A 12,763-nucleotide genomic window follows, 5' to 3' on the forward strand; every position below is an offset into this window, starting at 1 on the left:
TATCTTTCTTCTGTTCCTTTTTTTAAGGTTTTATTTGTTTGAGAGAGAGAGGGAGAGAGAGAAAGAGTGCACGCGTGCAAATGAATCAAGCAGATTCCATGCTGAGTACAGAGCCCAACACAGGGCTCCATCCCCCAACCCAGGAGATTATGACCTGAGCTGAAACCAAAAGTCAGATACTCAAGTGACTGTGCCACCCAGGGACCCCACTTTTTTCTATTTCTAAGATAAATCTTTTTTCCTATTTTAAATTTTTGAAATCGGACGTCTCTTGGAGTTGGTGACTTCTTGGCTTCATATCACAGTTTAAGGCTACATTTTTCATCAGTAATGCTACATATAATAATGATGTATCTTTTTGTTTTATTTTATTAACATATAATATATTATTTGCTTCAGGGGTACAGGTCTATGAATCATCAGTCTTACACAATTCACAGCACTCACCATAGCACAAACCCTCCCCAATATCCATAACCCAGCCACCCTATCCCTCCCCCTCTACCCCCAGCAACCCTCAGTTTGTTTCCTGAGATTAACAGTCTCTTATGGTTTGCCTCCCTCCCTGGTCCCATCTTGGAATACTATGCAGCCATAAAAAAAAAACCCTCACCACCACCACCAACAAAAAAACCCCCGAAATCCTGCCATTTGCAACGTGGATGGAACGTTGGGTATTATGGTATTATGGGTATTATGCTGAGCGAAATAAGTCAATCAGAAAAAGACAATTATCATATAATCTCTCCGATATTAGGAATTTGAGAGGCAAGACAGGGGGTTGTGGGGTAAAGGGAGAGGAAAAATAATGATGTGTCTTACAACTAAAGGCATCTTAGACTGATGAAATACCATAGTATCCATCATCTGTAGATCTTATTTTCTAATTTCCCAAATGTTTCAGTTTCATCCACTAGAATGTAAACTCTGTTAGGACAGGATTTATTTCTATGTCTATTACTATATTTCTATCTATATGGAAATTATTACTATTAACAGTAGAATATCTATGCAGACACTATAAGAAACACTAAAGTTTTTTAATTTGTAATTAACATGCCAACTACTGTGTCAAGCACTTTACGTGCATTTAATTCTAACAACCTAAAATTTGTTAGTACTATCATCTCCAATTTACAAATAAAGAAAAAAAGGCATAGAGAAGTTAAGGAAATTGCCCTAGGTCCCGTTCACTATTTTAACCCCAACATAAAGCCTGTTGCAGACTAAGCATATTTCAATAAATTTTTACTGAACAAGTGAATGAATGAATGCTGGCAAAGGAATGAACAACAGCCCAGTTAGACAAACAGGGTCATTACTAAAGTAAGTCACAGAGAAAATGCACAATAAATACAAGCTTGAAAGTTTAGTTAGCTACTAATATCTGGAATCCTATAATCTGTCATATGGTAGTCGAGTCAAAAAGTGGGTCAGAATATCTGCCCTGGAGTCAAAATCTCTAAATTCAAATCCCAGCTCTGATGACCTTGAGCTATCATATTCATGCATCTATATGACTAAGCTTTTTCACCTGTAAAACGGAGATGAAAATAGGACCTACACAAGGTTGTTGTGATGAGTACAAGCTAAAACAAAATAAAAAAAAACATAACATAGTGAGGTCAAACAAAGAGAGTCACATTATTTAGAAGTTAATTAAACAACAAGATAAGCCCCTTTAGCTCTAGAGATAAGTTCCTAATTTCGAACCTCTTCTAATCCTGCTTAAGGTTTGGCATTACCAGGCAATCAATGTCAGGAAATGAGGATGATTCAGGATCCTGAGACTAACTAGAATGTCCTAGACAAGGAAGATCTTCTAGGCATCGCCAGGTTAGTTAGTGGCTATTTTATCTATCAGAGAAGACTGGGCTAAGAGAATACAGCATATGGGGACTTGCTCTGTATCTCTCCACTTCTGAGGACAGGACTACCGCCCAAGACAAGGCTGACCAATGATTTATTGCCCAGCTTGCTCTCTCCTCCTGACTATGACCCTGAAAAGGGTAAATATTTAAGCTAGTGTGAAGCTCAGGCACAGTACTGGAGCCAACTGTCAATTATATGATATCCTACCTTGCATTAAGGCAGGGGCCTTTCTGTGAGTTTTTTTTCTTCACCTGTAAAGCACTCAAAACAATTTCCAGTACATAACAAGCACTAAATGAGTATTACCTAATATTATTAGCTCAGTATAATTTAAGCCTCCTCCCTATCTCAGTGCTTTACTCTCTGATATAATACCTCTTTTCCAAAGAGCTCTGCTACTTTAACAGCATTTTCAATTTTCCCAAATCTTAGATCATTAAAGCACTTCATAAAGGGAACCTTATAACATTTTCTCTAACTCACAATATGAATTCAGAACACCCATAATTTAAATGGTATTCAGAAAAAAAGAAGTAAACACCAGGCTTATTTATTTTTCAAACCCCAGAGAAATTTAAATGGGACAGGGAGGAGGAGAAAATAGTGGTTGGAATTAGATACTTTAATAAGCATGAAAAAAAAAAAATCTCTCGTTCTGAAAGCACAAATATTTCTAAAGCTAAGCAAATAATATACCCATGTTCTATTTACAATGTGCTTCCTGGCTGCAAACCTCAGTTCCATGGCTAATTTGAGTAACTTCAAACAGTCAAAATAATTGATTTAACAAACAAAAGATAATAGGGACTAGAATATATAATAATTCCCTGCTCAATTTGTTAAACATTTTAAGTTTAGAAATTAAAGTCTTGATAAGAAGAAACAGTCTTTTTATGCACTATTATTTTTGAACTAGTCATATGAGTTTGACCTGAATGTTATCATAGAAAACATAAAAACAATTAACAAATTAAAGCAATAACTATTCTATAGCCCAATATTATGTAGAAATGCCTACTAGTTTATGGAATTTTAAATTTTTCCATGTTTTCTATTACCTTAACAATGCATAAAATTGTTTTAGTATCTTGGAAATTTTATAGTTTTGGTATATATCAATAACTGTTTTTTCAATTTCTAGGAACTGTCCAATTCAAGTAGCTAAAGAACAAAAATATTTATGTGGAGGTTTTACATATTTTGGTTTTTAGGTGCCCGCATTCTTATTAGATAAAACAATTATTTTCTAGGCAATGCTGGCCATAACACAATTTTAAAAAACAAATACAGAAAGAAAAAACAAATAAACAAGAGAAAACAGAGTATCACTCTTTGAGATTCTTATGGCTATCAAAAATAATCTACGTAAAACTTGGTGCACCTAAGATATAACCACCTAGAAGTCTCTACTTTGGACCATTAGCATTATGTTTTTTGTTTTGTTTTAATCAGCTTCATTGTTGTTTTGTTGTTTTCTTTCTTTCTATTTTTTTTTTTTTTCAGTAGGCTCCATACTCAGTATGGAGCCCAATGAGGAGCTTGAACTCATGACCCTGAGATCAAGACCAGAGCTGAGATCAAGAGTTAAGACATTTAACTGAGCCACCCAGGTACCACTTATTGTTGTTTTCTGAAACATCAATGAACATGACCAAAAATTTTTCTATACAAAGGAAACACCACAGAATTTATTTGACCTTGGTTTGAATAAGCCACTGAAGGAGGGAGGTACACAATACACAATATGATGAAGACTATTAGGGGAAATGATATCTGGAGGCTGCAAATCACTAGCATCTCTAAAATATTTGCAAATTTCTACTGGGCCAAATTGCCCACAAAAACTGGATATTCCTATCAAGTGCCTTGTCTGGTTTCTCACACCTTTTTATTTCAAAAGCATTTTATGAGAACTCTGCTATATATACTACCTCACATCTGGTTCATATTTAACAATGTATCCCACCCTGTTCCTTTTTAGGCTCCAAAAATGTCTCTGATATCACACAAATGTGGCAGGTCACACTGCTTCAGCAAACTTCTCTTATTTCTTTTTCTTCTCTTGTAGTTAGGTGAACTTGAGCTACTTGTAACCTTTTATGACACTTCACCTCAGAAGTAATAAGACAGTCTAAGTACTTCAACTCATAAAGTAAAAAGACCAGTAGGTATTTATAGGTTATCCAATGGGTAGAGTGAAGAGCAGGGCAGACTACTACCCAATAATAGTCTCCTCATGATAGTTCATATTCTCATCTGATGAGGCAGCTTTACCCAGGAAAGAAAAGAGCACCAATGTCTGTTACAGACTTTAACACTGGGGACCTAAAAGGTGCCATCTACCATCACTGTAATTATTATCAGCAAAACTTTTTTTTTTTTTAAAGATTTTATTTATGTATATGTCAGGGAGAGAGAGAGCACACAAGCGGGGGAGCAGCAGACAGAGGGAGAAGCGGACTCCACAATGAGCAGGGAGCCCGACGTAGAGCTCCATCCCAGGACCCCAGGTTCATGACTTGAGGCAGATGCTTCATTGACTAAGCCACCCAGGGATCCCAAGCAAAACTTTTCTAATCAATATATAGATCAAGAAGGTACACACAAAGCATACAAATTAACATTCTCCACATGAAGTACTTGTAATATACAATCTTTAAAAGGACTTCTAAACATTTGTAGAGGAAAAAAATCATACTTGTAAACAGTTAAGATACATGCACACATACCCATACACACACATATATATCTGTACACATACACACACACACACACACACACACATCTGTTTGAAATGATATAAATAATCTTTATTGCTTGAGATTCAGGAACAAAACAATTAATATTAATTTTTATTCTACTATAACTCTATTTAGGAAACATAATCCAGAGAATACTAAAATCTATAAAATAACACCTTTTACTACAATTGGTTTTACTGTATTGTATAATTATCCTTAATGGAGTTTTGTTTACAGTTTTTATCATATGCATATAAAAACCCAAAGTTTGACTGGCAGTACTAGGGTAAATAATGTAAAGACTATAAAAAATAAGCTATAAAAATTAACTCAAATGTCCCAAATGGATATCAGTGCTTAAAAAAAAAAAGTATATGGAAGTATTATAAAGTGATAACATGAAATAGTTGGGTATAAGAGAAAAAAACTACATGAATTTAAAAAAAATGTTTTCATTTAGTCTAAATGTATTAATAAATAAAATCTATATATGAAGTGTTAATTTACTTTACAATGTAATTGCCAATATTTAATAGCAGTCCTTTTAAATATTTCTTACCTGCCCCTTTCAACTGCTAAGGCATCAAGTTCATCAAAGAAAATAATGGACGGGGCCACTGCTCTCGCTTTTCGGAAGATCTGGTGAAAAGAGTGCCACATTAGCTAAAGATAGCAAACTTTAGAAAATTTTGCAGTTGGCTTTAGTTCGAAAACTATGTTAGGAAATAAATCTATTATGTGCAAGTCAACCAGCCCAATCATGACCGTCAGCTGGTAACTTTACTTCTCTAAACTTCAATTTCCACATCTAGAAAATGGAGATAATGATAAATATTTGCCTCAGAAGATTATTTTTAAGAATTCAGTTTAAAAAAAGAATGCAAAGCATTTAGCACAGTGCCAGGAATACAGTAAGAGCTCAGTAAATGACAGTTATTATTAATAATCATAAGCACATGTTTAAAAGAAAAACCATAAACATGTAAAATCAGTTATAGCTTAGCATATAAAATACCCACAAACCCAAAAGCCACCCTCCTTACTCATTTCTCTGAAGACCGTGCAGAAAAATAATGGCTGACATAAAACCAGGACAAGAAAAATGACCAAACCATGGAAGAGCACAGACTGATAAGACCAGAAGTCAAACACTACCAACAAGAGGGACTGGCCAGCTAGCCAGTCATGAGGGCAAAAAATGTGGAAACGGGCTAGAAAAAGTCAGCACAGGCAGAAAGAAATCCAAATATGTGTTATCTGTAATCTAGGCCCCCATCTTCTGGTCACAAGGATCATGACCATAAAAATAAAACATTAATATTAATAAATATTGCCTTTTTCTTATTTTAATCAATGATGATACTGTTGTTGTTTTAATGTTTCCTACAATTACCACTGTCTACATTTTCAAGAAAAAAGAAAAAGGACAAAAAGTAACTTAAGATTTTTTCTTAGATGAAAAACCAAGTATTCCAATCTCTAATTTTCTTGGGTTGGTACCCAGGTATTCACAAATGGAGGCCATCCATTCCATTGCTGTTTGTGTATTCTCATCCTTGTTTAGCTTCTGTAAGGATACAGGGTGTCTGTGTGAGGCAGGCCAACCTATGCTTAGGAAAGCCAAGACTTGTGGTCAAATTCCTATAGTTACCCGACTCCAAGTGCCCTGATTTTGCATAAATTTATCGGTTGTGCAGCTTCCGCAATTTGGGTGAGTGGCCTATCAATTAGGCACTGGCTTTAAATCTTAGAAGGGGGATGCATCATAATTGAGGTAATATTTACAGTTACAGCACCAAATTCTTTGAGTTAGGGGAAAAGATGATTTAAATATTTCAATGGTTTTAAGGTTCTTTTTTTCCATTCTGTGTATTTATATTTTTATTCATTTAGTCCTTAATTAAATATAATACACTATCTATACACCATATACTGTACTAAAATGTGATGGTAAAATCACAAAAAATTTTATATCCTTTTCAAGTATTACATACTAACTATATTGACATTTATTATATAGCACAATAACGCTTAACTCTTTTACCTATATTATTTGACAGAGCTACAATACTTAGTAAAAATCTTTGAATATAGTATATAATATGCTGCTGTTATGTACATGGATTTTTATAAGAACTTAGAAATGTAACATTTAAACATTGTAAGTATGTGTGGAGGTATTTTTAAGATTTAAAAATATATACATAGGGCTAAGCTACTTCCTACATATATACATCTGCCTATTCTGAACATTGCACATACATGGAATCATACTCAAAAAAAGGGGGGGGATGCATTATCTAAGTCACCAGGCAAAGGTAAAATAATTAAAATAAGGACAGTACTGTGAAATTTTCATATACTAAGCTTATTCAATTTAAAGGATTACATAATTTAAAGGATTTAAATCTCATTCTGAGATCAAACATTCCTTGTAAGTACAGGAGTATTTTTTTTTTTAATGAAATGAGGGCAGTTGTTAAAATCTTTATTTGGTAAAACTAAATGTTCATAGTATTATGATGTTTAAAGATAAAGATGAAGTATTGTAGATGATTGAAATTGCATTTTTAAATAATAAAATAATGCTTGCCTGAATGACAAATATACCACTAGAATTTGGATTTGGAAATTTCAGCATCTACAATCCAAAACAAAATGGAAACCATACAGAAGGACAAAAGGATGATTCCCCTACATAGAGTTCCACTTCAGGATATAATCATCTTACCTCTCTAACCGCTCTTTCAGATTCACCAACATATTTATTCATTAATTCAGGCCCCTGCATGAAAAGAAAACAACTGTTCAATGTCCTTTACATGTAACCACATGTATGTCTTTTGATGAAAGATAAAATGAATACTTAAAAGAAAAAAAAAAGAGGAAAAAATAAATATCTGCTCTCAACTAAATTTGTTCCCTTAGCATACTTATTTTCATTGGGTGTTACTTCTGTCTCAAAAATTAAAGCCATTCTATATTTCAAAAACTACACATCAATATAAAGGAAAGGCTGTGACTAAACATAATATTTTAACTTCTACTTTATCTACCCGTCAAAGCGTATTTTTACTATAGACCAGGCTTGGTGCTAGGTATTGAAGATAGAACAGTCTAATTTGGAAGACCAACAAAGAGATATCATCCATGTATTCCCAGATCTAACCAGTGGCTGGTTCTGAGTAGGTCTACATGTCATTTTGGATCCCGGTCCACTAGATCAATATCCTTCTCTGGCAAGAAACAAGACCTCAGGGCTATTCTTCTTAGGGCTCCATAATAATTCCTGAGAATGGAATGGAAGTCATGTTATCCGTGATATTATTTTATAGTCCCTGAGTGTTTCCTATATAAATGCCACTCTTGGACACTCTGCTCTCACTTGACTTGGCCATGTAGATAGACACTGACTATAAGAATCTGCAGGGCCAAACATGCTCTTCTCAGCTGATTTAAATGAGTACGGTGAGAGAAACTTCCCACAGCTGAGAAAGACACTTAGCATTATAGGACAAACTTTATACCAACATTTGAAGGGAATAGTTGTAGTTCTCAGGACAGCAGGGTTTTTTGTTTTGTTTTTATTTTTAATTTTTTTTTTTTTAATTTGGGGGGGTAAGGCACAGGCAGAGGAAGAGGGAGAAGGAGAAAGAGAATCTTAAGCAGACTCCATGCCCAATGTGTGAGCCCAACACAGGGTTCAATCTCACAACCCTAAGATTATGACCTGAGCTGAATTCAAGAGTCAGGTGTTCATCTGAAAGAACCACACAGGCACCCCTTGTTTTGTTTTCAATATCCCATGACTTTCGTGATGTGATGATTATGTGCCATTAGACAGTAGATAGGTGTGCAATAAAAAAAAGAAAGCCTATTGTTTTTCACACAATATATGATACTTTAGATATTTAAGAAAGAAAAAATGTTAACACTCAAAAACACTAAATGTCAAAAAAACCCCAAGAACAAACAAAAAAGTGTGCATCTTTGAATCAGTGATATGCAGTGTATCACTTGGAGATGAGCCACTTTTATAGGGATTCTCCTGTTGATGGCCAGTTAGTGAAAGTCTGTAGAACTTTATTACTAGAAGGGCACACGTTTCACCATTGGTACCCCTTCTAAAATACCTGGACACAGGAAAGGAAAAGAGATTTTCTATCAGTTGGATGAAGTGCTAAGTGGCAGATATCTGAAGGGAGATTCAGAGAGAGGCTGAATGAATGGACACTTAGAAGGTGACAAGAATCATTGTCATTGTCATGGTGTGATGCTCTGACTGATGAGGGTCACCAGTGTTGGTGGTCCTGAGACTTTGTTCTAAGGGAGTTATCTCCTCTGGCTGGAGGGGGGTTGGAAGGAACGCAGATGAACAAGCAGAAATCAGCACAGGGGTAGTGGTGGCAGCCACCTAACATGAGGTATTAGAGATCAAGAGGGTAAGGAGAACTTCACCCTGGGAAGGTGGCTCAAAATGAGGTGTCACAGTCTCAGTGGAATGAGGAGGACATTCCTATAGGGTTTGGATAAGAATTGAGATGGAGAGTTCCCATACAAGGGAGCAGAACAGCATGGAGTACTAAAGCAAAGTGAATTGAGGAAAGTGTCCACATGAGAAGGCATCCCGGTGCAATGTTATACAGAATATTGTATGTAGCCCCAGTGGGTAAGACAGGTATCCTCCTGGAAGCGTAGGACGTGGCGAGGTGTACAGTATGGAAGATGTCAAGCAAGAACATGGAGGGGCAGAATAGGATAAGGAAAGCACTGAGGTGACAAGATGGTCTTACACTGGGTACCAGGGCCCTAGTGGAGTAAGAAAAGTACACGTGGGGAAGAGCAGCACAGCAAAGATCACTGAAGTCAGTGGGATGAGGAGGGTGCTACAAGAGGTGGAGAGAGGTGGGAAAGGAAGATGGTGGCATCACCCTGACAGATGAGGAGTATGTTTGTTCAGGAAGAAAAGGGGCAGAGGCAGTAAAGGGGAATTATATTTAGAAGGACTGATCAAATAAATAATTAAGGGTAATAGTAGCCAGGTTCCTCACTATTAGAGGAGTTGTAATATGAAAATAAAGAAAATGAGAATGAATTCTACTGTACTGAACTGAAATTGAAATTATCAGTATAAATCCAAGACTTTCAATATATTTAGGTAAGTAAATATAAAAAAGTGTGTGCAAATATATATACCCATGTGTGTGCCCATATATACAAACACATTCATATTTCTGAGCTCTGTTCCCTCAGAGAACCTGAGAGGTGCCATATCCCAATAATAATAAGCACATCTAGCACCCAGAGCATGGCTTTTAAATTCTAAAAACTTGGATTCCAAATTCTCCATCATAAAGGTATCAGGGCCTCTTAAAGAAATGGCAGATTCCAAGGCTGGGATAGGTGATGTACAAAATGAGTCTGGAAATCTTACTGCCTAGATAGTAAGAAAGTGCTCAAAGAGATGGAAACCTGCTGTTAACATTATGTTAAGGAACAAGTTAGTTATACAGTCTCAAAGTAACTACCCACAGAGCAATATTAACTTCATGGGGATAACAGTAATTTTACAATGGCAAAGCTTGGCAGACACAACCATCATCGAAGTTAGCATCAGTAGCAATGAGACTATTTAAAATTAAGTATCACCTGACAGGACACAATGAGAAGAACACAGCATTGTTTCGCTGAAAAATCTGAATCTAATCATGAGTAAATATCAAAAAAACCCAAACTGAGAGATATTTTACACAATAACTGACCTATAATGTTCAAAAACGTCAAGGTCACAGAAGTAAAAGAAGAAGTGAGGACCCATTCCCAAACGAAGAACACTTAAGAGACATGACAGTTAAATACAGCACATGATTATGGACCAGATCATTTTGTCATAAAGGACAGTACTGGGACAAGTGACAAAACTTAAATGGTAATAATAATGTTCTTTTCTAACATGATGGTTGTACTATGGTTACATGACAGAATGTATTTTTTATAGATATATACTCTAAAGTATTCAGGGTGATAGAGCATACAGCAGCAACTTATTCTCAAATGCTTTAAGGAAAAAAAATTCTGACTACTCCTGCAATCTTTCTATGAAGTTTAGACAGTTCATAAAAATAGAAGAAAAAACACTTGATCCACAAACAGAACTATTACAGTGAGATAAGTAAAAACGATTTGATATACACAGACCCAGAAAGAACAGAAATTATTAAATTAGCACACAATGTCTTAAAAACAGGTATTATAAATATAATAGTCACTGTAGTGAAACAGTCAGTAAACCTGAAGACAGAGCAACTACTCAAATTGAGGCAAAAAAGTTTTAATAAAAATGATGAGACTTCAGGGATCTATATAACAATATCCAAAGACTTAAAATATGTATAATTAGAGATCCAGAAAAAAGCATAAGGAGAAAAACAGAAATATATATAAATTTGATAAAATCAATGATACCTAAGATCTAAAAAGCTCAACAAACCCCAAATATGATGGGAGGAAAAAAAAAAATCATACCAAGCACATCGAGACCAAGTTGTTGGAAACCAGCAAAAAAGATACAAACTTCAAAGAAGGTGGAGAACAAAAAGATACCTAACATGCAAGCAAACAAAAAGAATCAGCACTGACTTCTCATCCAAAACCTTATGAGCCAGGTGACATTAGAACAAAAGTATTGCAAAAAACAACCATCAAGCTAGAATAGCATATCCTTAAACAGTGCAAGCAAACAAAAGACTGTATCAGATAAACAGAAACTAAGGGAAAGTATCACCAACAAATCTCCACTACAAAAACTTAGTTAAAGGAAGTTCTAAAGCCAGAAGGGCGGGACACCTGGGTTGCTCAGTCTGGTTAAGCTTCGGACTCCTGATTTTAGCTCAGGTCGTGATCTCAGGATTGTGAGACTGAGCCCCTCGTTGGGCTTTGTGCTAGGTGTGGAGCCTACTTACGATTCTCTTTCTCCTTCTCCATTTTCCCCTCCCCCCATCTTTTTCTCTCCCCTTTCTTAAAAAAAAAAAAAAAGCCAGGAGGGAATCTGTATTAAGTACAAGGAAATGAAAAGTGTCAGAAATGGTACTATATGGCTAAATATTTTTCATTAATTTCTTAAAAAGACAACTGAACATCTAAAGCAAAAATAATAATATACTTTGGGGTTTATACATATGTTGAGATAAAATATAGAGTATAGCACAAAGGAAAGTAAATTGTAAGAATCTTATAACATAAAGTAATATAGTACTGAGAGGTACACTATAAATTAAATTTGTATAAACCTAGAGACAGTATTTTTTAAAAAATAAAAGAGGTTTAGCTATTAAGAAAACAGGGGAGATAAGACAGGATACCAAAACATACTCAACTATTCCAAAAGAAGACAGAAGATGGGGGGGGGAAAGATGGGAAAAACAGACAAATTTGCATTAAAAGGCAAATTATAAATATGTCTGATAAAAAGGAGACAATATTTAATACTTTTTTTTATATACTACCTCCACAATAGGTGCTTCAAAAATATTCAAGTATGATAGAATGGCAACAAATGAGTGCATTAGAACACAGGGGGATCAGGATGGAACAGTCAAAGATAAGAATAAGAAAAGAATAGGAAGAGTCAACATTCAGGCTAACAAAATCCAGCTGCTCCAAGAATACTGCCTTTAGTCATGTTCACTTAAGAGGAGTTATTTGATAGCATCAACATAGAAATCCTTAAGTAATAAGAGAAGCAGTTTTATCTTTCTGCCTGATTTTTTTAATTAATCCAAGATGATGAATTAGTAAATTTTCTATAACATTAATAAAGTTTTCCCTAAAAAACAAAACATAAAGCCTCTCATCTATTTCTTATGCCTGTTTTCCTCTTTTCTTTAAAAATAATCTTTTCAAAATAATCTGAAAGTAATAGATTATACATAATCTAAAAAATTAATACTTGAGGGTATTTGGGGGGCAGATGTATTAAAAACGTAATTATGACATATTATGAAATATTATGTAACATTTAGGGTACTTCTACATCTGTGACTGAAATCTACCAACAACCAGGAAACACATAAACCGTCGGTAAGCAAACACATTTTTAAGAAAACTTGCTTGGGACAGTCCTTGTGATGACTACACTTTATAACTAGTAC

The 12,763-nt window shown here is 35.0% G+C and overlaps 1 protein-coding gene across 4 annotated transcripts in view; it reads right to left on the reverse strand.

The window, feature by feature from the left end:
- The window catches only part of SPATA5 (spermatogenesis associated 5), a 325,613-nt gene that overhangs the window by 234,723 nt on the left and 78,127 nt on the right, over nt 1–12,763 (reverse strand). For all 4 annotated transcript variants that reach the window (XM_032858133.1, XM_032858124.1, XM_032858150.1 and 1 more), the window contains exons 12-13: nt 7,345–7,398; nt 5,173–5,252 (exon numbers count right to left, since the gene is read on the reverse strand). In XM_032858133.1, the coding sequence (XP_032714024.1) occupies nt 5,173–5,252; nt 7,345–7,398 (134 nt within the window). The remainder of the gene's footprint in view (nt 1–5,172; nt 5,253–7,344; nt 7,399–12,763) is intronic.

Source organism: Lontra canadensis, unplaced genomic scaffold (genome assembly GCF_010015895.1).
Source record: "Lontra canadensis isolate GAN:19392208 unplaced genomic scaffold, GSC_riverotter_1.0 scaffold1, whole genome shotgun sequence".
NCBI classification, from domain to species: domain Eukaryota; kingdom Metazoa; phylum Chordata; class Mammalia; order Carnivora; family Mustelidae; genus Lontra; species Lontra canadensis.